This window comes from Erpetoichthys calabaricus, chromosome 1 (genome assembly GCF_900747795.2).
Source record: "Erpetoichthys calabaricus chromosome 1, fErpCal1.3, whole genome shotgun sequence".
Taxonomy (NCBI): Eukaryota; Metazoa; Chordata; class Cladistia; order Polypteriformes; family Polypteridae; genus Erpetoichthys; species Erpetoichthys calabaricus.
Window position 1 is genome coordinate 61,829,936 of NC_041394.2, and position 24,180 is coordinate 61,854,115.

The 24,180-nt window shown below is 36.8% G+C and overlaps 1 protein-coding gene across 2 annotated transcripts; it reads left to right on the top strand.

Annotated features, from left to right (window-relative positions):
- The first annotated feature begins 5,301 nt into the window (after window positions 1-5,301).
- c1h6orf47 (chromosome 1 C6orf47 homolog) lies at window positions 5,302-13,435 on the top strand. Of its 2 annotated transcripts, none has more exons than XM_051933795.1 (3): window positions 5,302-5,841; window positions 7,759-8,685; window positions 12,601-13,435. In XM_051933795.1, the coding sequence occupies exons 2-3, from the start codon at window positions 7,869-7,871 to the stop codon at window positions 12,660-12,662; spliced, it is 879 nt and encodes a 292-aa protein (XP_051789755.1). In that variant the 5' UTR covers window positions 5,302-5,841; window positions 7,759-7,868; the 3' UTR covers window positions 12,663-13,435. The 2 variants fall into 2 exon arrangements, with proteins under 2 accessions (XP_051789755.1, XP_028656511.1); XM_028800678.2 differs by having other exon boundaries at window positions 5,302-5,837.
- Window positions 13,436-24,180: the final 10,745 nt, after the last annotated feature.

A 24,180-nucleotide genomic window follows, 5' to 3' on the forward strand; every position in this document is an offset into this window, starting at 1 on the left:
TTATTGATACATTTTACAGTCATTAGTTTAGTACTAATAGTGTATAATGTGTGGGTGTGGTTTGCTCAAATGAATAACTATCTCAGTATCTTAGTCAGTACTATAAGTGAATATTTGGGATAACCATCAAATTCTCTTTTTAAAAAAAAAAAAAAAAAAGTAAAATCTCCATTTCCATGTGTTGTTGTTGAATCCATTATTTACTACCGAGCACATTAGTGGGTCTGATCCTGAAGTAGGTGCAACCATTATGCATTCAGTGTTGTCTGCTTGTGGTTAACTGTCATTATTAGGATACTGTTAAGGTAGCAAAATACAGAGACAAAAAGGCAAATTAATGAGAAAGCAATAAGAGAGTTAAGCTTTTAAACCTAGAGCAAAAATACAAATATTTCTAAATATAAATGTAAAAAGAAAAAAAAAATCACACTGCTGTGCTTTTTTGACTGTAGAATAAGACGGGAGATAAAAAGGTCAGCTATTTAAATTAGACGTAAAAACTCACTGATTGTGAAACATTGGGTCCCTGGATTTAGTTTGAGAACCACTTGTAAAGACCCTAGTGGCCATTGTCCATTTTGCTAGGCTTTCAGTGGCATATGAAGCCTTCTCCACTGAAAGAACAGACTGAACGTGATTCTGAAATTAACTTACCCCTTAGCCACATGTATTCAAGAAGAATATGCAATGGATTGACTAAAACATTCTGCAATTCTGGCAACAATTAGCTTTCTGAATTCCATCTGATGTCCAGGTGTTAGTCAAACATGAACTGATGGATCTGCAGACTTTTTCTAGCTCAAGAGGTGCCTGGAAAGACATTCATCTTAAGCTTCTAAATTCAAGTGGAACTCTTGCTTACTCTGATGGACTCAATTACCCACATATGAGTAGACATTGATCTGTACCCTAAAATACGCTGAACAAATTAACAAGATATGGCTACACTTAACAACTAGGATCATTCCTCAATTTACTCCCTTGGGCAGTCAGAACACTCCTTCTTTGAGGACAGTAAGCCTATCTGCTTTCTTGGGAGCCAGAAAATTCACCCGGACTTCTTTTTGGGGATGAAAAGCACTTTTTCTGGGCCTAGAAGCTACTCTCTTTAGAGCTCTTGAATATGAACACTCTAAAATCCCTTTGAACACTCTGAACAAAGAGGGTTATGAGAAAAGGCTAATAGTTCAAAGTAACTCTGGAAAACTTCTAAGCAAATTATGAGAAGCCTCTTCTGTATTATATTTTTGTCTGTGTTGCATCCCATCTTTGATATAAGCAGTAAACTTATTTCTATAATCTTTGTGTTTATCAGAAAATGTTGTTGTTCAGTTTTTTTAAAAACAAGTTTGCTTTAGTTACCTTGATATAAATCTGGCGACCATTAAGGTAAATAAAGTGGGAATCTTGCCAGAACATCTCATGAATAACTGGCAAAGTCAATCATTAGTTTATTGATTAACATCAAATGATCCAGTCCTCTTTCCTAAAATGGTTTATATAAATAACCACCTTTATTGAGCACTGCTGCATTAAGTACCCAGCCTTCTTCTTTCGGCTGTTCCCATTAGGGGTTGCCACAGCAGATCATCTTCCTGTCCTCTACATCTTGTTCTGTGACACCCTGCACCTGCATGTCCTCTCTCACCACATTCATAAACCTTTGCTTAGGCCTTCCTCTTTTCCTTGAGCTAAGCCTCTGATGTCCTCATTTCTAATCCTATCCATCCTCGTCACACTCCGTGCAAATCATAGCATCTTTAACTCTGCTACCTCCAGTTCTGTCTCCTGCTTTCTGGTCAGTGCCACCGCCTCCAGCCCATATAACATAGCTGGTCTCACTGCCGTCCTGTAGACCTTCCCTTTCACTCTTGCTGATACCCGTCTGTCACAAATTACTCCTGACACTCTTCTCCATCCAGTTCACCCTGCCTGCACTCCTTTTCACCTCTCTTCCATAATCCCCATTACTCTGTACTGTTGATCCCAAGTATTTAAATTCATCCACCTTTGCCAACTCTACTCCTTGCATCCTCACCATTCCACTGACCTTCCTCTTGTTCACACACATTTATTCTGTCTTGTTCCTACTGACCTTCATTTCTCTCCTCTCTAGAGCATATCTCCACCGCTATTAAGTACCCAGCCTGTTTGATGTATTTATTGATGTTTAGTTTTTTAAATTTTATTAGTACTTTTTGTTTAGAATCTCAAAATCAGTTAATATTTCTTAATCATTTCATGTAGGTATTGGTGTTTGCTCTTTCTATACCAAGATTCTTCACTTCTTTGAAATGGACATCATACTGCTGACTTCTTTTCCATGAAGTGGGATGAACTCATGTTGGCTTTTTGAAATTTAGCACAGCCCTTCTCAGGGTGGCAGAATGATGCATTATTGATAGTGATCTACTTTTTTTTTCTTCAATTACTGAATATAATTTAGAATTCATTTTACCAATGTAGCACAAAACAATTAAGCTGTTACAGTATTTAAATCTAAAGGTCAATTAGAACTTCTTTGAAGACAACCAGCCCCTTTCTAAAATAAAATAAAGCACATATGATGTTTGACATACCAAGAAAAAAATTTTTTAGGTTACTGTGTGTAGTCAAGACCACTTTATCAGTAGAAAATGAAAAAAGCATGGATGCTCCAAAACGATTAAAAAAGCAGCCAAGCAACTGCTATTTGGAATAAAGGGGCTTCATTACAAGAACAACTAGAGAAAATGTTTAAATGAGAAGTATATGTAAAACAAAGGCTTAAATGGTAGAATGGCATAAACAAAGGTAAACTTTTCACATTTTTAGGAACAGAGAGCTGAATAAAGACAATTGTGCTGAATGATATAAGGAGCAGATTTAAAACTGAAAAATGGCTGAACTACCGCACACACAAATTTACATTATAGCTGTAAATTTCTAAAATTCAACTCAAAAACTTCTTGTACAAGGATGGACAGGGTTACAAGGTCCAGTTTGAGGAGAAATTAGGGCCTTGATGGAAATATTGGGGAAAGAGTTTTATAGGAGATGTAGGAGGACAAAAATATAATGGGGGGGGGGGGGGTGTTCTTTAAAATAAGGGGCATTTTTATGTTCCTATAGAAATGTGATTTCATACCTTACACAATTTCCCCACCTCCATATTACCAATGCAAGCAAAGGCAGCTTTACAACAGTCACCTGTCATTGCTCTGTCGAATCATCTTAAAGCTCATGCACAATTGGTTAGGGGGTCAGAGTCGTTGGAGATTGATGGCCATCTGACATTACACCCCAGTCAGTACTCCTGTTGTAAAGTTTTCTAACTTTACTAACAAGATTCAGAGTTCCAGCTAAGCATGACAGCAGATCTATGACATGTATTAGCTTGAAGAGCTCAGTGACGTTGTTGTCTTATTTTCGCAAGATTAGAATCGAATCTTTTGAGTATATTTCACTCTAACAATTACCATGGGTATTAATTCCCAAAGAATCAAGCTATAAGTTGAGGGTTCAGCAGTAAATAGAGTACAAAACAAGAATTTATAGGTTGTGTCTATAATCTAAATGACTACTTTTGCTTTCCTACATTTTGTTGGTTTTTAAATAAAACTATTATTGAATATTATATTATGGGGTTAACACTAACTTTACTTATTAATATTACAATTAAACTGTCTGTTCGCACCCGAGCACAGAACACTCTGTTTACAAGTTTAGACTGCTGTTTCCATCCATCCATTCATTCATTTTCCTAACCTGTTTATCCATGGCAGGTGTCAGGGAAGCTAGAGCCTTTGCCAGCAATTGCCGAGTGCAAGGCAGGGCCAATCTCTGGAAAGGGCAGCAGTCCATCGCAGGGTGAACACGGGCTAGTTTCACAATGCTAATCCACCATGTCTTGGACTGTGACTTATGGGAGGTTTATACGCTGTAGGATAATTAAGCTTTAATTAATTTAATTCTAAGGCATAGACCAGGGATCCCCAACTCCAGTCCTGGAGGGCCCCAGTTGCTGCAGGTTTTCATTCTGACACTTTTCTTAATTAGTTACCTGTTTTTGCTCATAATTAACTTCTTTTGAATTATTTTATTTGACTTGCTCTTGAAGATTCAGATCCTTTGATTGTTTCTTTTTACTTAATTAGCAGCCAAACAATAATGATATATACAATGAACCAAAACATGACCAGCAAACTGTGTTGATCATACAATATCTGAAAATAAAGAAAGGTGAAGGTCTCAGGAATGCTGATCTGCTTAGGTCCCCAAAACATTTTAATACCACTCTTAGAAAAGAGAAATTTTTGGAAATGTATGCTATTGCACAATGAGAGCAGCAATAAGCCATGGAATTAAAGAAAGGGTTTAATTAACAACAAGAATCAAAGTCTAATTAAGCAACTGGTTGGAGTGAAATTGGTTGGAGTTTCAGGCACTGACTTAAGTTGGTCTTCTGTTGGGTCACAAACTTCACATTTCATTTCTGTTTGGGTGCCATTCAAGGAAAAAATGAAGCAATTCAGAGGAACGATGAAGAAATTCAGGGGAACAAATCTTAAAAAACAAGTCAATTAAAATTAATCCAAAGAAAAAAAACTGGCAGCAAAAAAAGTGCACTAATTAAGAAAAGGGTAAGAATGAAAACCTGCAGCCACTGTGGTCCTCCATTATGATTGTTTGTCACATTACATATTTAACGTGTTTGGGGTAACAGCAGGTGCCCATCATTTGTAAATATCCTCCATGTAGTGCAAAGACATGGCATACAATAACGTATAAAGGTTGGAAATTATTTTTAATCTGATGAATTAAAATTTTTTACTACACTGGTAGATTGAGCTAGTTGTAGTTAACCAGCTCGATAACAATTTATCCATTTATTTTTACAAGTGACAAGACTTTTTTTTTTTTTTTTTACAGTAAATTGATCAAGCAGTAAATTATTAAACCATATTTGTTTTTCGGAATGGAAAAAATCTCTCAAAAGGAGGGGAAATTGACTTGCTGATGGGGGGATTTTGTCTAAACCACCTGGTTACTTTGATGACGGATCTTTCTCTTCAATGGATGAATGGATGCATTTTTTGGGCATGCCTGTACAGGATGAAATGCTTCCCCTTAACTAAATTACTCACGCGTGGCTTAATGATTGCTTCTCTTAATACGTACATTCGACCCAACCTACATACCTTTTCATTAAGCCGCTCTTTAATTATACTATTTTTCTGTTTGCTGTCTAAGTTTCTCGTGGCTCGATTTTCTTGGGCGCATAATAATAAAATGTTAAAAGTTCGACCCATGTGATTGACTAAACGGCGACGTGGTGAAGGGCGTGTCCTACACAGGCTGCCGTAGAGAAGCGCCTCTGGACTGGCTACAGCGTACAGCTGTTTCCGGCCTCCTGCCTCGGATTACCAGCTGGTTTTTGGGAGTCCGGAGTCACAAAATACAAAGTAACAAGACCGGAAAAATGAAATACATAGAGTGACCGGTGTGCTTTTAAGGAGAAGCGAGAAGACTAACAAACTGGGCACGGATCAGAAACAAATGCCGGAAGCGAGCGCTGGGATAGAGTGAGATGCATTAAAGGGGCAAAGGAGAATGCAGCGGGACAAAGGCTGTCGACAAAGAAGTCACGCCACGGGGAATATCTGACTTTTTCGCTCAGTGAAGAATGGTCTGGAGAAAAGATTCCTGCGTATGACCTTGGGGCTGCTTTATCAAAACTTTATGGAGACCTTTGAACTGTAAAATATAAACTGTAAGAGTCAACGCAGTTGCCACTTTGAAGAATTCATGTTGTCTTTCATGTTATCGAAAAGAATCGTATCTCACGAAACGGGAAAGTAAGTTTCTCTTCGCTTACCTCATATACAGTTGATACTTTGAAGGTTTCACCTGCAAGATGAGCGCACATTTAACATAAGCAAGGCCAAGTCCTACGAATCAATGGACAACTTTCAGTGACACAGGAACGGACTTGATTCAGAGGAAGTCCTTTATGTGATTTTAATTTTTTTGTTCTTTTTTTGTTTGCTGAAAGTCCTCATGCAACCGTTAAAATGTAATTTATATATAGTAATTTGGAGGGAAAGGTCACCGAGCAGTACGAAGCAGCTTTAAAACATAAGTTAAAAACTTCAGTTAAATCTATGATAAGTGAAGAACACAAAACAAGGCGATAGCATTCGTTTGCATACGTGTTTACATAAAATAGGATTAAATTGACCACTGTGTTTAGTAAATTTGTGACTTGCAGCCTTTGTGTAATAGTTTGTTAAAAAGAATATTTGAATCACTCAGGCCAGTCAGTTACTTTTTAATCGACAGCTCCACATGCAAGTAAGAGAATTCTGAGTCGTAGGGCGGGGGGCGAAAGTGCACAGCTGTGAAACGGGTGGGGGCCCGCGGATCTTTTTTTTTCTGTGGTATAAATTACCAGAAAAACCGGACAGTGACGGGGTTTGGGGAGTAAAATAAGCTATGAATGATGAGGTTTTTGACATCCGATAGAAACTTTTGATCGACAAATGTGAACAAAAACACAAGACAGAGCCAAATACGGAGATTGCCATTTTATCATTATAAATCGGTGGCAAAGGCTGTCCGGTATTACTGGTACATCAGATAAATGTGAAATTTGTTTAGCGAAGCATTAGATTTCAGTAGATACAGCAGCATTTATTTAAATATCCTGTTTATTTTAGGTTTATGAAGGAAAACTTTTTTTTTTTTTCATTTTTTGTCAGTCAGTCAATATTTAGACAATCGCCGAGAAAGGGGGACAAACAAAAAACAAAAATGAAACGCATGTTTTAGAGGTAACAAACGTAGCCCCTTTACCTCAACTACTGTTTACTAGATCAGATTTTTTTTTTCAGTTTAGATCCTTATACCATTTTTTAATAGTTTTGATATATAGAATTTCATGTAATACTTTGTTTTGTAAAGATTCATATTCCCGAAATACTGAGTTTTGCCAAATATAAACACATTTTTGAACAGCTGTCATTTTGAACACTTGGCGCATTCCTTGTTCGTTTTCTTTTTTTTAAGTCGGATAAATATGGCCCGAGTGCGTTAATTCAACGAGTGGCAATTGCAGCGTCAGGCATTTTGGCAAATTCAAGCAGCATCAAATGCAGAAGATATAACATGTTAAAACGGTATATAAAAGCACAAAAAGGAGTTATTGTACCAGGCTATTATTAGAACGTTTAAGTTCCAATGGCTGACGGACAAAGAATCCTTTCAGCCATGAAATAAGTTGAGGAAGAGAAGGTCAAGTATTATAAGAAAGCAAAGGCTTGCATTATATGCTTAATGATTTCAACAGTTACTGTAAAAGTCTGGAAGTTAAAAAATAACTGAGGTGATTATATAAAACGATATTCAAGGAGACTGTTAAGTGATATTTAGAAGAAAATAATATTTTTTTTTTCTTTTTGAGAATGTTAGTAGGTTATGTAAAAGCAGGAGGAAGGAGATGCATGTTGTAAATAGGAAAGAGGGCACACAAAGAAAATTCAGATATAAAGCTGTAAGTAAAAACAAAAGCTATTTGGTGCGTGCTGTTTTTTGGTTTATAGTCTAAAATTAACTACAGTTCTGCTCTGCATTTCTAGTTACTCATTAGTTAAAACAAGTTAAAAGACAGCCTTGAGAAAAACATGCAATTTGTGGATGGCAAGCACAATGGTACTTTACAAACAAGGATTTCATTGTTTTGTTTTTTATTAATTTTTTGAAATGTTTGTTTACTTTCAGTGAGTTTTGCACGCCTAACCAGAGAAATCTTAAAGAACATTCAACATATGTTTAACTGACTAAACACATTGGATGTGTGTTTTCTAACGTTATAACTATTTGTTAAAACAATGTCAGACAAAATGGCATTATTTGGACAAGCCTGGGGTTTATTTAAACCCTTATTTGCCTATCGCCCTTGGGGTGTCAAAAATAAAGATAAAAATATGGACAAAGTGCTGGAGCAAAAGGAGGCTGACAAACAAAGTCTGGTGCATTTGGAAAAAATGCAGTCACCAAGTGCCACAGTAATTGAAACAAGATACTCTTGGAGGTGGTGGTATATGCCGGATTTTGGCAGATGGATTTGGAGAAGATTCCCCAAGAAAGCCCCAGACTCTAGCACTGCACCTTCAGTTGAAGTAGACTCTAAACATACGGAGTTGTCTGGGACCACATTCTCTGCAGCTCCAGGACTCCCGGATTCGACTCCCCTGCCAAAAAGTGCCAGATGGGATAACGTTGTTCTTCCAGAGCATTATGAGATCTGTTTTAACTTCCTGCGGCACCTGTTCGACATGTTTGTGGTTGGATTCTTATGTGCTAGCTCACCTGTAGTAAGGGTCATATTAGACATTTTTGGATTGAAAGGAGCACTCAAACTTTGGCTGCACGGGATGGTATTGTTCCTGGTATCAACAGTTGGCATGGCTTTCTTACTATGGGTGGTCCAGACTTATCTACCCCAGTTTGCTTTAATTTATGGTGTGGTGCAGGCTCTGGTTATTTCGGTCAGCGTCCGAGAGAGCTATGCTATGGAAAAGCGCAACAATTTGCATGATACATTGGATGATGTCTTCGAGAATGAAGGAAGGACTGAAATCATTTCATATTATAGTGCAGATGAAAAAAGTGAAGAGCGCGAGTATGAACTGAACTTATCAAAAAGTAAGTGTTTGTTTTGAAAATAATAAGTTTTATTTTTTGCTATTTGCATGCAAGTTGCCAAGAAAAAATGTTTGATTGTTACAGTGACAAAACCTTATTTTAGTGGAATCGGTTAATTTCCATCCATCCATTTTCCAACCCACTGAATCCAAACACAGGGTCACGGGGGGTCTGCTGGAGCCAATCCCAGCCAACACAGAGCAGAAGGCAGGAACCAATCCTGGGCAGGGTGCCAACCCACCGCAGGACACACACAAACACACCCACACACCAAGCACACACTAGGGCCAATTTAGAATCACCAATCCACCTAATCTGCATGTCTTTGGACTGTGAGAGGAAACCCACACAGACACGGGGAGAACATGCAAACTCCACGCAGGGAGGACCCGGGAAGCGAACCCAGGTCCCCAGGTCTCCCAACTGCGAGGCAGCAGTGCTGCCCACTGCGCCACCGTGCCGCCCTCGGTTAATTTCAAAGCTGGAAATTTATGTTCTTCATATATGTTAAAACTTAATTTAAGCCCTTCTGGTTTCTGCAAGTGTGACTTGTGATTCTCCATTGTGTGTGGGGTGGTTTTTTTTTTTTTTTTGGTTTTTTTTTTCTTCTCCCCTTCATACCAGCCTCAATGAAATAATTCCTTTTAGTCAGTAATTGACCAGGACCTTCTCATTGCATTGAGCTATTCCTGGTTGCTATCTCTTGTGCCTCAAGGACTTGAAGTGGAAGGTCACAATTTACTCAAACACAAGATGAAAACACTGTCAAATATCAGTGTAATCCAATACCAGGTCACATGAATTTTGAAACCTATACTGGCAGCATCTGCTGGAAATGACACGGGTTGGGGCACCGGTCCTTTATTGTGTTCACTCGCCTGCACAAGAGAGTATGCCAGTCCACTGCAGAGTACCCCCACCCACACTCACATTAGGCTAGTATGTACAGTAGTTGCAAAGTAAGTTGACATGCATACAGTATTTTTAGAAGAGATGGAGTGGAGAAACATTTTGTTAAATGGTAATAAAAATTAAACTCTTGTCTGGTTCAAATTGTGATTGGCATCTTTTGCAAACAGCTATCTCTACTAAAAAGTTCTTGTTTTTTAATATTGATTTCCTTTGTTTGACTTCATTAATTTGATTTCATTTTATAATAAATGCTTCTTGCATCCACCCATTCTCTTTTCTTATCTTTTATTCATCTGAACATTTAAAAAAAATCCATTAATCTGTTCTAATCCTAATTTATTGTTGCCTATCTTCGTTTTACTGAATAGAAAAATCACTTTGACAAATGAATATGAGAAGCTGCAGAAAGGCCTTTCTGTAACAGCAGTGTGCTATGGCCTGTGTGAAACTGTACTTTAGCTGTTGGAGACTTTCGATGTTTTCTATGTGAGGAAAATGCCTAGCATACCAGCCCCTTCTTTCTTCACTTACCTAGGTGTCTTTGAATAATGGTACAAGCTGCCATTCTATATGTCAAGGCCGATGCTAATCCATTTTATGACTGTCTAGGCGGCCGCTTGTGGTTGCTGACTGAAGCATTTCAATCACTTTTGCATGAAAATATGATACACTTTCCATTGAAACAAGCAACACTTGCCCCAACAGATGTATGTATTTGCTCACGTGTGGATGCGGGCTAAACCATCTGCTTTGCACTTGATAACTAGCAAGGTGTGAGCTTTCCATGTCTTCAGTTTTAGTATAGAATTAGTAATAAAGATGCATCAGACCTCGGAGAGAAAAAATAAATTGCCCCACCCTGAGATAAATCAGAAATCAAGAGGATTTTTTCACAGTCTTGTTTGCTTTGTTTCAGTAATTGAGGTTTCTTTTTTTTGTCATATTTGGGTATAAAATATGGCAGAACATTTCTAGTAATGTTTTCTTTAACAAGTACCGTACTTATTTTTATTCTTGGTGCAACAGGTCATTGTTTCTGGTTGTAGGTTGTTTAAATCTGTAGCCTCAAAATTAGGTTGATTCAGAGTTTTAGAAGTTTTGTATGTGGGGTGTTTTTTTTTTTTTTTTTTTTTTTCTCTCCCCCCTTTCATACGCTCCCACTCAGGCTATGATCTAGGTTGTTATAGTATGCTTTGTCTCTCAAAAAATATTATACAATTTATGTGACTATAAAACCTAGGCAGGGAATCCAGTGTCATAGTGTTGAACAAATATGGTAAAACAGGCCTGGGAAAAAATAGTGAATCATCATCATCTTGCTTTTGCTGTCATAAACATGCTTTAAAAATGAAGCACATAGTTGGCAAATGTCCTTTCTCCTCCACGCAGCTAATGTTTGGCAATGAACAAATGCTTTTTGAAGACAATACTAGACATACACAACCACTGTTTTCTGGCTTTATTTATTTTATTTTATTTTATTGCTTTACATTTCTTTCCACAATGGATGTTTTTGTTTATTTTTTAGCAGTTTAAATAATCTACCCATTCACAAAAAGCTGACACTTTTTTTTTTTTTTTTCCTTTCCTCTAATATGTTTGTTACCTCTTATATTCATATTTTATGTTTTTAACATTTCTGAGATTCACACATTTCATATTATCAACAGAACTTTTGGATTTGCACATTTTTTTTTTTTAATCACCTTTTCTCATTTGGTCAAATCCTGAGAGTTTTGTCAATCTGCAAGTGTTTTGTCATTAATGTTTGTTTTTATTCTTACTAGAATTGAAGAAACATAATTTTTATTATTAAACTAAAGTGTTTATTTATTTTGGTATAGTTTTTCAAATGAAGTGTAACTTTATTTCTCTAGCTCAGAATTTTTAGAGGGAAAATATCTATCTTGGGCTACAGTGCTGAATCAAATTTAAATGTTAATGTTTGGTGGTAATACAATAAAAAAAAAAACTTTTACAACGGTTATAGTTTATATATGTGTATGTATGGTCATTTAAATCATTTTTACTGTATTCATAACTCTTATTCCTGGTGCTGGTTGCAGTTTGTTATAGTAACAAAGTCATTTGACATAAAATTTTAAACATGTTCCAGAATTCTGTCAGTCACAAAAAGATTAATAAATGTGTATGATTTTGTAAATATTATGTCACTTCTTCTTTAAAAACATTAAATAAATTTATCATATGTCTTGTAATGCAGTATTTTGACACGTTGTAACTACACTGCCCCTTAAAAAAAGGCACTGTTTTTGAAGTCATTCGTAATCTCATACCTGTATCTTTCAGCATAAAACTGATAATTTTAAGAAGATTTTAACTGGCCACAATTCCTGTATACAACTTGTATTCCAGTTTTAAAACTCTATGATTTTGTTTAGGTAAATTTTAAATTGCGAAATTAAAGGTTTTATTATGTCAGATATTCAGATTTCTTGCCTAGAATGGTAATTTCACTTAAAGTTTTAATTAAATGTCTGTTTTATTTATTCTTCCAAAACATTGTTTAGTGAGAATTTATATATTACAAAACATATTAAAGTAATAGTATTTTCCCATAACTTTTAATATGAATTTCAGGACATTGGTGTAAACCTCATATATCAAGGAGTGTGCATAGCATAAAATTATTAATGAATGATCTTGAATTTTAAGGGTAGATTAGTCTTTGTGTTGTATGTAACCTGGCCTGATGGTAAAATATTTTTGATATGAATGTATCAAATAACTGCCTTCTATATACATAAGAGATGTTGATTAAAGGTGAAAGATTGCGTCTGTGTTAAATGTTTATGAATTGAATATCTTATTTAAGTGAATCAGTTTTTAAGCTATTCAGTTAACAGGCAGCAACAGTTGATATAATGTAAATTATGAAATTCAGTGCATGGCTCTAGAGTTTGTGGCTTGTAACCAACCTGGAAAAGTTACCTGAAGTCAAATATAAGATGAAAACATAATGTATTTCTTTTTTTCTTACAGCAAGGAAAGCTCCATGTGAACATCCTGAAAATATTCCTAGTGAAATATTACCCAACATGTGAACTTCACTCTGCAGTTAATTTGCTCACAACAAAATGTTTCAGTGTCTTGAAATTTTATTTTTATTTAGTGCTGAAGGTTTTTTCTCTTTAAACTATTTTATCTCTCACAACCACTTATCATAGAATTTATGCTACCACTGCAATGGTTAATTTCCAATCAGTTTTTTTTTTTTTTTTTTTTTTTTAAACTATTTGTTTTAACAGTGATATTTTTATTGTTTATATATAATATGAGAGAGGTACTGGTTTTTGCAGATAACTATATAAAACCTAGTGATTGGCTATTACAGTATTAAATGGAAATCATTTTTGTTTTCTGAGAAATGTTTGTCTTCATTTTCTGCCAGTAATAGGACCAATTCACTCTGTTTAATTGCACCATTAACACTCCGTGAAGTTTTCTCTGGTGCTAAATGTGCGACTTGAGCATGAGGTACTCTGAAATACTGAATGTTTATGCTACACTTTTATAATCATGTCATTGACATACTAATACGAAGTCAATGTTCACATAAATCTAGTTCATGCTTCCATACTGTTACTGACTGCTTTACAGATTTGGTAAATACAGCTGATTTGAAAAAACATTCATTCTGTTTCTTTCACTTGATGATGAGGATGATGATAATTCTTCACATTTATGTAGCGCTTTTTTCACTAATCAAAGCGCTCTCCACACAGGGAGGACCCGGGAAGCAAACCCACAGTCTCTTTACTACAACACACCCTGTTTTAATGCCTTGATGGTGCCACATTACTACCAAAAGTGGAGTGTTTTTTTTTTTGTTTTTTTTTTTTAACTGTTAAATGTGCCTTGATTACACTGATACTAGAAAATTACATAATATAAAAGCCTTTTATGCAAATATAATTTCTTATTATGAGAATTATTTGTAGATTGACTCTTAGTAATTTTTACTAATTTATCTTTGTTTAATAATACAAATGCCAAGTTTTTTGTTACTGACTCATTTAATTCTTCAGAATTACAAAATCCTAGGAAGAGTTGTACACCCAACTAAAATGCATGCTTTAATTTGCATTATAATATATTTGAAGAGTCACAATCTTAAAACATTCATCACATAATCATTTATAATTAGTCTCAGAATGAGATTTAATCAAATTGTTGAAAGTTTCCCACTGTTCAGACATACTGTCAGTATTCCATATTTCAATATCCTGTCTCAGAAATTAGTAATGTAGACTCAAAGTTTGGGACCCTGTTCATTTTTTAATTTTTTGCCTATCTGAACTTTTCTGTTATGGAAGTTTAAACTGAATAAAACAGTATATTATCAGAAAACATGTTTGATTTGTTTATTATCATCAGTTGTATCTGTAATCTTCTTCTTTTGGCTGTTCCCGTTAGGGGTTGCCACAGCGGATCATCTTCCATATCTTTCTGTCCTCTGCATCTTGTTCTGTTACACCCATCACCTGCATGTCCTCTCTTACCACATCCATAAACCTTCGCTTAGTCCTTCCTCTTTTCCTCTTCCTTGGCAGCTCTATCCTTTGCATCCTTCTCCCAATATACCCAGCATCTCTCCTCTACACATGTCCAAACCAACGTAATCTCGCCTCTCTGACTTTGTCTCCCAACCGTCCAACTTGAGCTGACCCTCTAATGTACTCCTTTCTAATCCTGTCCATCCTTGTCACACCCAGTGCAAATCTTAGCATCTTTAACTCTGCTACCTCCAGCTCTGTCCCCTGCTTTCTGGTCAGTGCCACCGTCTCCAATCCATATAACATAGCTGGTCTCACTACCGTCCTGTAGACCTTCCCTTTCACTCTTGCTGATATCCGTGTGTCACAAATCACTCCTGATAACTCTTCTCCACACATTCCACCCTGCCTGCACTCTTTTTTCACCTCTCTTCCACAATCCCCATTACTCTGTACTGTTGATCCCAAGTATTTAAACTCATCTACCTTCGCCAACTCTACTCCCTGCATCCTCACCATTCCACTGACCTCCCTCTCATTTACATACATGTATTCTGTCTTGTTCCTACTGACCTTCATTCCTCTCCTCTCTAGAGCATATCTCCACCTCTCCAGGGTCTCCTCAACCTGCTCCCTACTATCGCTACAGATCAGTGTCATCAGCAAATATCATAGTCCATGGGGACTCCTGTCTATTCTCGTCTGTCAACCTGTCCATCACCATTACAAATAAGATAGGGCTCAGAGCTGATCCCTGATGGATGCATTCAAGTTGGAGGTGGAATTACGTCTCTCCTACCGCAGACCTCACCACGGTCACACTTCCCTCATACATATCCTGTACAACTCTTACGTACTTCTCTGCCACTCCTGACTTCCTCATACAATACCACAGCTCCTCTCAAGGCACCTTGTCATATGCTTTCTCCAAGTCCACAAAGACGCAATGCAACTCCTTCTGGCCTTCTCTAAACTTCTCCATCAACACCCTCAGAGCAAACATTGCATCTGTGGTGCACTTTCTTGGCATGAAACCATACTGCTGCTCACTAATCATAACCTCACTTCTTAACTTAGCTTCCATTACTCATTCCCATAACTTCATGCTGTGGCTCATCAATTTTATTCCCCTGTAGTTACTGCAGTCATGCACATCCCCCTTATTCTTAAATATCAGCACCAGTACACTTCTTCTCCACTCCTCAGGAATCCTCTCACTTTCCAAGATTCCATTAAATAATCTGGTTTAAAAACTCCACTACCATCTCTCCTAAACACCTCCATGCTTCCATAGGTATGCAATCTGGACCAACGGCCTTTCCATTTTTCATCCTCTTTATAGCTGTCCTTACTTCCTCCTTGCTAATCCGTTGCACTTCCTGATTCACTATCTCCACATCATCCAACCTCTCTCTCTCTCTCTCTCTCTCTCTCTCGTTCTTTTCATTCATCAGCCTTTCAAAGTTCTCTTTCCATCTGCTCAACACACTCTCCTCGCTTGTGAGTACATTTCTATCTTTATCCTTTATCACCCTAAGCTGCTGCACATCTTTCCCAGCTCGGTCCCTCTGTCTAGCCAATCAGTTGTATCTGTAATGTGTTACAATAATTTTTTTGAAGTTTGTTGTATTAGATTTTTCCTCAGGGATGTTTAGCACTAGCAGTAGATGAGACTATGTAATCGCAGCTCGTCATTGTCCTCCTCAGCCATTCGCTTGAAATGTTTTACAGATCCTGGATGGATGGATGTGTTTTGTGTACCTTTTTTAAGACAACCAAATAAATGTTGGATTTCTGTGTTTATTGGTCAGAATGTCAGGGATGACAAAATAAAAACGATAAAACTAATGCCTGGTGGGTAGTACAGGTGAAATCACTAAAAGAAGACTTTCTAGTCCTCTTAAGAAGAATTTGGGGAAATTGCAATATCCAGATTTGTAAAGCTTATAGAGAGGTGTGCACACAGACTCAAGTCTGTCATGTCAGTCAAATGTGCAAATGCTAAATTTTGGCTTTATGTGATGAATACTTTTTTTTTTTTTAATTGTGTGTTTTATATTTAATTTAGACCATTTTGCATAGATCTGTTTTTGACATTAAAGAGTCTTTTTTTTCTGTTGATCAGTGTCAAAAAAGCCCAATTAAATCCACTGTTGTATAATAAAATGTGAAAACATTCACAGTTCAGTGTTCACAAACCATTACTGGCCAGATAAGTAGCTTTAAACATATTTTTAGTGGCCTGAGACCTTTGTACAGTGCTCTATACTATAAGCCTATACTAAATCTTTGAGCAGTGTGCTCACTATTGACACAGAGGTACCATTATTTGTATTATTAGTTTGAGCACATTGTGTTTGTCTACTATTCTGAGTTCATTGAAAATTGGACTGTTGTTTTGAGCAGTTTATGCAGAAATCCATGTGATTCCAAAGGTATCAGAAACATTTTCTTGCAAATGTAGATTAAATAACAGTTTACCATTGTCTTTTATGAAATCTCAGTTATGAGGACCTTTTAACCTCCTGCATGCTATTTATTATGTTGGCCGTTTTCTATGTTACCAGCTGTATGCTTGCTGTTTGTTGTCTTTGTACTTTTTCAGAATTGCCTCCCAAGTTCTTTTATTCAAAGTATGTTTACATGAGGGCAATGTTTTGGTGAGTGAAGTAAAAATGAATCTTCAAATAGCACTTTTCCAAGACACTCTGTGTAAGAGGATTTCTGTAGTTAATAGTGCAGTAACACTTGCATTATTACAATTAATGCAACATCCTACAGTTCAAACTGTATGGGCTATCCTGTGCTTGATTGAGTTACTTCCCATTAGCAAGGGGCTTTATTTACACACCTCATGTATCATTTAATATAGGCTTTCATGGAAACAGCCCAGACAAGCTGTTATTAGTTAAGAAAATGAACTTGATTTGCATATTCTATAAGGTGACTCTTTTTAGGGTTAAGTACAGATGTTAGTCCAGCTAGTGTGAGAAGCACTGAAGGAAATGCTCTTTAGCCGAGTGGCACACTACAGCTTTCACATTGTGTCATGAGTCCAGCTGTCCGCACAAGGGTAGGTGTTGACTTTTTTTGTGGAAAATTATAGTTACTCGAGCTTCAAGGTTAAATAGTTAATGCGTATAGTGCATCAGAAAAGGTTGTTTTTTTTCCTCTCTTCTGTCTCCTTTATTAACTTGCTTAAAGAAAATGAAATCCAGTGCGGGTTGAATTTGAGTGTCACAGAGATTTTGTGGTAACTCCTGAAAAGACACCATTCTCTGCAACTTTCTGTCCCTTTGCATTAAATTAGCTAAGTTATGTCACAACTCCTAATGGGCTTAAAATAGTGTAGCATACTTTTAACAATGCTTACTAAATATTTAACTTGGTGCTTTGATTGAAAAAAACAAAACACGGATAGGCTTGTAGTAAAGCTTATAGTAAAGTAAAATCTGATGACTTGTGCAGACATGTCCTTCAGCTGTACAAACAGCAAAGGTTTTATCTTAATTGCTGGTTGCACATAAGTTGCATTTACTCAAGTAAATGATTAGCAACCTCTTCTTTTTAAAGAGAACCACTCAATATTCTATCTTTATGTATTCAGAGCAGACCACTTGCTTGTTTATTTAATTTATGAATACATCATTTCATTTTTGGAAGATGTCACATTTAATAAAAATTAGTCATTACTCAAGGTTTAATCTACATTTTAATGAGAAATAGTCTGAGTTTTTCTTTGATTTAGAAAAATGTTACAGGCAAGTGTGTGCCTCAGTCTTGATTCAGGGCTCCTTGACATTTTATTAGAATTTAAAGACAAATTGCATGTGATTATTATCAGAAGTTATTTTATTTGATGTCCTCTTTTCACTTTTGATTTACAGTAAGTATATGTGGCCTATACTTCTGTGGGGTTTTTTTTTTTTTTTTTAAATTATACCTGCCTTTTACGCTCAAGTTTATTATCGTGTACATAGTGCAATTGAATTCTTAATTGCCTATTTCCTTAGAAAAGCTAATACTGTAATATTACAGCACACACACACACACACTGTTGCACTAGAAACACACAAATGTCTGGTCCTTTCAAGATGAAGGTTCCAACACCTCATGCATTTGCCACTGAGTGCATAGCAGAGCTGCCATTCTTCTTTCTATCACATTATCAGCCTCTGTAATTTGCTTCACACTCAGCAGATGTAACTTCTCCTTTTTCTTTCTGCCATGTCACCTTTTACACTCAGTTTTCCTATGCAGTTTGTTGTAGGAAAAATGTGAACCCCGACGATGTAGGTGAGGCTTTCATTCAATTTTCAGTTAAAACCAAGATCAATGTCCTTGCCGTAGTGGTTTGCAAGTAATTGCATGACAGATGGACATAACCCTTAGCATTTTATATATACAATCACTGAAGAAATAATTAGGAACACCTGTATCCCACTTGGCCTATGGACAAGCATGAAGCAGCAGCACAGCACATAAAATCATTCATACAGGTAAGGAGCTTCAGTTAATGTTCACAGCAAAAACCAGAATAGCGAAAAAAAATGTGATTTTTTTTTTTTTTTTTTTTTTTTTTTTAACTGTGGTATGACTGTTGGTGCCAGACAGGCTGGTGTGAGTATTTCTTTAACTGCTATACTCCTGGGGCCTCATGTATAAACGGTGCGTACGCACAGAAATGTTGCATACGAACGTTTCCACGCTCAAATCGCGATGTATAAAACCTAAACTTGGCGTAAAGCCACGCACATTTCCACGGTACCTCATACCTTGGCGTACACAATTTCTTCGCTTGGTTTTGCAGACTGGCGGCACCCAGCGTCAAAGCAATGCTACTGTTCCTGTGTGGTCACCCTTTCTTTCTTAGACCCACATTCCTGACGCGGCTTTATAAATACACTGAAACTAACTGCATATTAGTGTAATGCATGTGATTGTAATTAACCTGTAGTAATATAATGGTCCAGGGAATAGCCATAGTATTCCAAATACCATAACTGCTTTAGTGTTTTTAGCCTCACTTCATCTTCTTCTTCTTTCAGCTGCTCCCGTTAAGGGTTGCCACAGCGGATCATCTTTTTCCATATTACTCTCACTGCACCACTCGGAGTATTTATATCACTGTATCTGAGTGGGGAATCACAGCAGCAGCTGATCGGAAAGAGAATGATCGGTATACAGTTTCAAGCACACACTACCTCAACCACGGCAAAACGCGTCAAAGCCATTCCTGTACGGACCTCGCATTTCAGAAATAGTTTCATCCCAAGGACTATAAACGCACTCAATCAGTCCATCAAGTGCTCTTTGTAGAACTGTTTGTACTTATAAGTACAATTACCGGTACCCCACTGTAAACTTGCACTACACTTTTAATATTGCACAACCTGCGCCACTTTATAAAGCGTGTATGATGACGATATAATTTTTAAGATGAAATGCAGCAAAATATGTTGCTTATAGTATACAGATAAAACTAACTTTATTTAAATAATCTGTATTGCTAATAATTAAACATGTGAAGACACGGTGCCGCAGCGCTAGTGAGCCGCTGGTGCTCTGTTCACGGATAGCTCCTGCCTTGCGCTGTATTATTGCTGGTGCTGACGCGACACTGGAAGGATAGACGGATAGAATAATTAAACATGTACTACGAAGATATTTCAATGTTCCTTAAAAGTTTTGAAGAATCGGCATCTAAGCTTACAGATGGCTTAAAGCAGAGGTTCTCAAACTTATTTTGTCTACCGCCCACTTTGAGAATCAATTATTTTGTAGCGCCCCCCAAAATTTTTAACTTTACCACATCTTAAAAATCACAAACGCAATCATTACTTTAATTATAGCGTGCCACATGTGTCTTATCCTGTTTCTGAGTTCAAACTTACATTTTAAATGAGACTTTCTAACTAAAGGAAGCAATAAAAACACAACTTTATAATATTTAAAAAGACTTTTATTCAAATTAAAACAAACATTTCAATTAAAATTTTAAAACTTATCTCGTGTGAAGGATGAATCTGATGATTTTTAACAAGTTTGTTAATATCAGGTTCGAATTTACTCAAAAACAGCCGTAAGTCACCGCGTTCGGTAACATGCAAACGATTCCTCTTTTTAATTAGCAGCGTTGCCACAGCACTAAATCCACGTTCACACAAATATGATGATGGGAATGCTACCAAAAATCGTTGAACAATCGACCACAATCCAGGGTACAATTGTGGGACTGGCTTTTGTAGCCAAAATTCTTGGTAGCCATTTTTGAATTTGATTTTTATTTTCTCGTTTGTTGTCAGTTCTATAAGTTCTTCCTCAAGCTGGGATGATCCTGCTGTGTTGACATTTGAAAAAGGATCCAACACCCAGTCCGGTGTTTCCAATGTCCTGGAACCGTCCTTTGAAATCACTGTGGAGGTTCTCCAAATGTTGGCAGTAAACAAGCAAGTTGTCGTTGATGAAGGGTACTGCTGATAAATTAGGGAAATTGTGAAACTCACGTCTGCCGATGTTTTTCTTGTGTAAGAGCAGTTTGGCTACGAAAGCAGCAACGATATTTTTTGTTTTAATCAAGTTCAAGTCGTCACCTTGAAGTTGGAGATTGATATCATTAAACAATTTATACAGGTCTGTCAAGTATGCAATATCATTCTTTGATGTGATGAGGTTGTTGCGCAATTCTGTGTCTTTGTTTTCCAAGAACTCTATCACGGAGTCAAACAGATTATAAAATCGTGTCAGACAAGTACCTCTTGATAGCCAACGCACTTCTGTGTAAAACAGCAATCGGTTGAAATCTTCATCATTAACAACACAATGCTGATTAAATAATCTGTCATTTAAAGAGCTCTTTAGGATTTTATTGACTGCTTTGATGACATGTTGCAGTGATTGAAACAGCCGTTCACTCAAATTTCTCACAACCAAATGTTGTCGATGAATGATGCAATGAACAGCGAGCACATCTGGAATTTTATTTTTTAAGTACGCTATGAAGCCTTTGTGACGCCCTGTCATAGCCGGAGCGCCATCCGTAGCAGCTGATATAATATTCTTCAAGGGAATTTCTTTCTCATCACAAAACTTTTCCAGTGTATTAAATATGGTTTCTCCAGTTGTATCTGTCTCTAAATTTCTAGCAAATAATAGTTCTTGACATATTTTCTCATCTTTAATAAACCTCACATATGACAACAATAGTGCTTCATTAGTTGGTAAAGTGGACTCATCCAATTGAATTGAGAATTGACTAGTCTTCAGATGATTGCACAATGAGTCTTCAATATTTTCAGCCATTTCATCAATTCGTCTTTGCACAGAACTATTGCTCAAAGGAATTTTTCGAATAATATCTGCTGGTTTATGGAGCACAGTAGTTATTACTTCTTTTATTGCCGGTAAAATTAACTCTTCTCCAATAGTGTGTGGTTTGCCTGTTTGAGCAATTAACAAAGAGATATTGTATGAGGCTCGAAGTCCGTCATCGTCTTGCTTAGAAGCCGCTGAAAAAAGTTTTGATACAGTTGGCTGAGCTATGTACTTCTTTTCCAGGTCTTGAAAATAGACCACATTTTTTTCTTTCTTATCTGGATGCATTTTATTCAAATGATCTTGTAGCCTAGAAGGCTTCATCGCTTCATTCGAAAATGTTTTTTGACAAAGAAGGCACATAGGCGAAGATGGATTTGTGGGATTTTCAACAAATCCGTATTTAATATATTCCGCACTGTATTGCCGTCTCTTCTTTTTTACTTCCGACATGGTTTTGTCTTTACAAATACGTGAGTAAAGTATCGAGCTTAAAAAACTTTCTAATGATTGCGTGCGAAAACAGTAATGAAAATAAAAGAAGTATTACGCGCTCTTATATAGGATTAAAATACAGCACGCACTGACAGGAATAAGACAAACATGCACAAACTCATTTACCTAATTCGACGGAATTCGTACTGAGCAAGTTAGAACGGTAACCGTCATTTTTATCGAATAAAGAATATAGAAAATAAAAAATATCAATTAAAAAATGTTAATTTTAGTATAAATAAAAAATTGGTTTAGAGGTTAAGGCTAGGGCTAAGATTAATTTTTTATTTATACGAAAATTTCGACATTTTTTAATTCGATATTTTTTATTTTCTATATTTTTTATTTTCGATAAAAACGACTGGAATCAGTTAGAACAAGTATTGATGATCCGGCCGCTTGATACAGGATTGCACAAATCGCGTTGTTTAATAAAAACTTGTTAAAACTTGATTGCTCATGGGCTACCTACGAAAGCCATGATAAATTATTTATATTTATACAATCAAACAGGACAGGAATAAGAATGAAATAATCGATGTAGTATAGTAAGTAGGTTTTGATTTTAGTTTAAATTTTAAAATATTAGAAAAAAAACCACAAATCCGCCATCGCCCCCCTTAACCGCTTCAACACCCCCCAATTTTCTCTGGGCCCTTTAACGCCCCCCTGTAGGCCTCCAGCGCCCACAAGGGGGCGTTATCGCCCACTTTGAGAAAGACTGGCTTAAAGTCTATTAAAGAGTTGATTGTGTGGCGATTGGGTATTTGGAGAAAGAAAAGTAAGGACAGGAATTGGAGGTTAGTACGTTTGAAAGAGACAGTACTTCTGTAATAAATTATTTCATCGAAGGTCGCACATGGCGCAGCAAGCCTCTTGCGTGAGATATGAATAATCACTGACGCCACCGTGTTCCCATGTTTATTAACATGCTTTCATCCCTGTCATCATGAAAAAGATATCACGTATACATCTCAGTATTTTAATTATTCAGAGAGCTGTAATATCACGAATGCAATGGATTCTGTGTCCTGTCGGAGAAAGAGAAACAACGGAAGCACGTAGTGATTCACACACACAGAGCACATAGAAGATCAAACACAGAACAAAGCATTTAACGTGCTACTTGAGAAACTAGTAAAATAAACGATTTTAAGATGAAGTTTATGATGATCTACTTTAATGACAAAATAAACTACGTGATTAAAGTGGAAATTTCGAGATTAAAGTTGACATTTCGTGCTTTTTTTCCCCACTGTGTGCCTATTTTTTTTCTCTGTACCCTAATAAGCTTTCATATGACACTCAGACGGTGAGCTACGAGTCGCCTTTTCACGCCGACTTTAATATGTGACTTCTTTTTTATTTCGGGCACTGTGCGACTTTGTGATCTTGAGCTTTCGAGTTTCTCCGACACTATTTCACTCGATCAACTTCCTTTTGTTGATTATACCACTGTTTAAACCAACAAATCGTACGTTTTTCCTTTGCCTCCACTTGGTATTCGCTGAAATTCTATGTTCTCCCGTGCTTTTCCCATTGTCTTTTCACAGAAGGCTAATTATATTGATTTGCATATTCAAAGAGGCGTAATTCTGGGAGGAGTTGGGGCGGGACAGAAGGCATGTGCACGTGCGTTACTTTTCACGCTGATCGGGATTTATGTAGTGGAAGAACGTGAAAGTTTGCGTGCACACAGATTCCTGCATCTGGATTTTTCTGTGCATACGCACATTCCCACTTTTGTGCTTGCGCCATGTTATAGTGTGAGTTCTACGCACAGCGTTATACATGAGGCCCCAGGGCTTTTCATGCACAACAGTCGCTGGAGTTTATCAGAATGGTGTGAAAAACCTAAAAACAGCCAGTGAGCAGCAGTTCCATGGATGGAACGCCTTGTTGATGAGAGGAGGTCAGAGGAGAATGACCAGACTGGCTTGTACTGACAGAAAGGCTATGATATCTTAAAGTAACCATTCTGTACAACTGTGGTGAGCAAAATGAAGAGCACATCAAACCTTGAGGCGGCAGATGGGCTACAACAGCAGAAAACGTGGTTTAGCAGGATCTTCCTCTCATAAACTCACCCCAGCTGTTATTTAGCATAATATTTTTCACATACATACTTTTGAAACTTATATTAATATAAGTATAATATTTCTTATTATTGTTTCTATATTTTTGCATGTTGCGAAAGTAAGATGTTCCACAGCTGTGGAACCCTGTAACTAAAGGCTTGACCTCCCATAGTTTTATT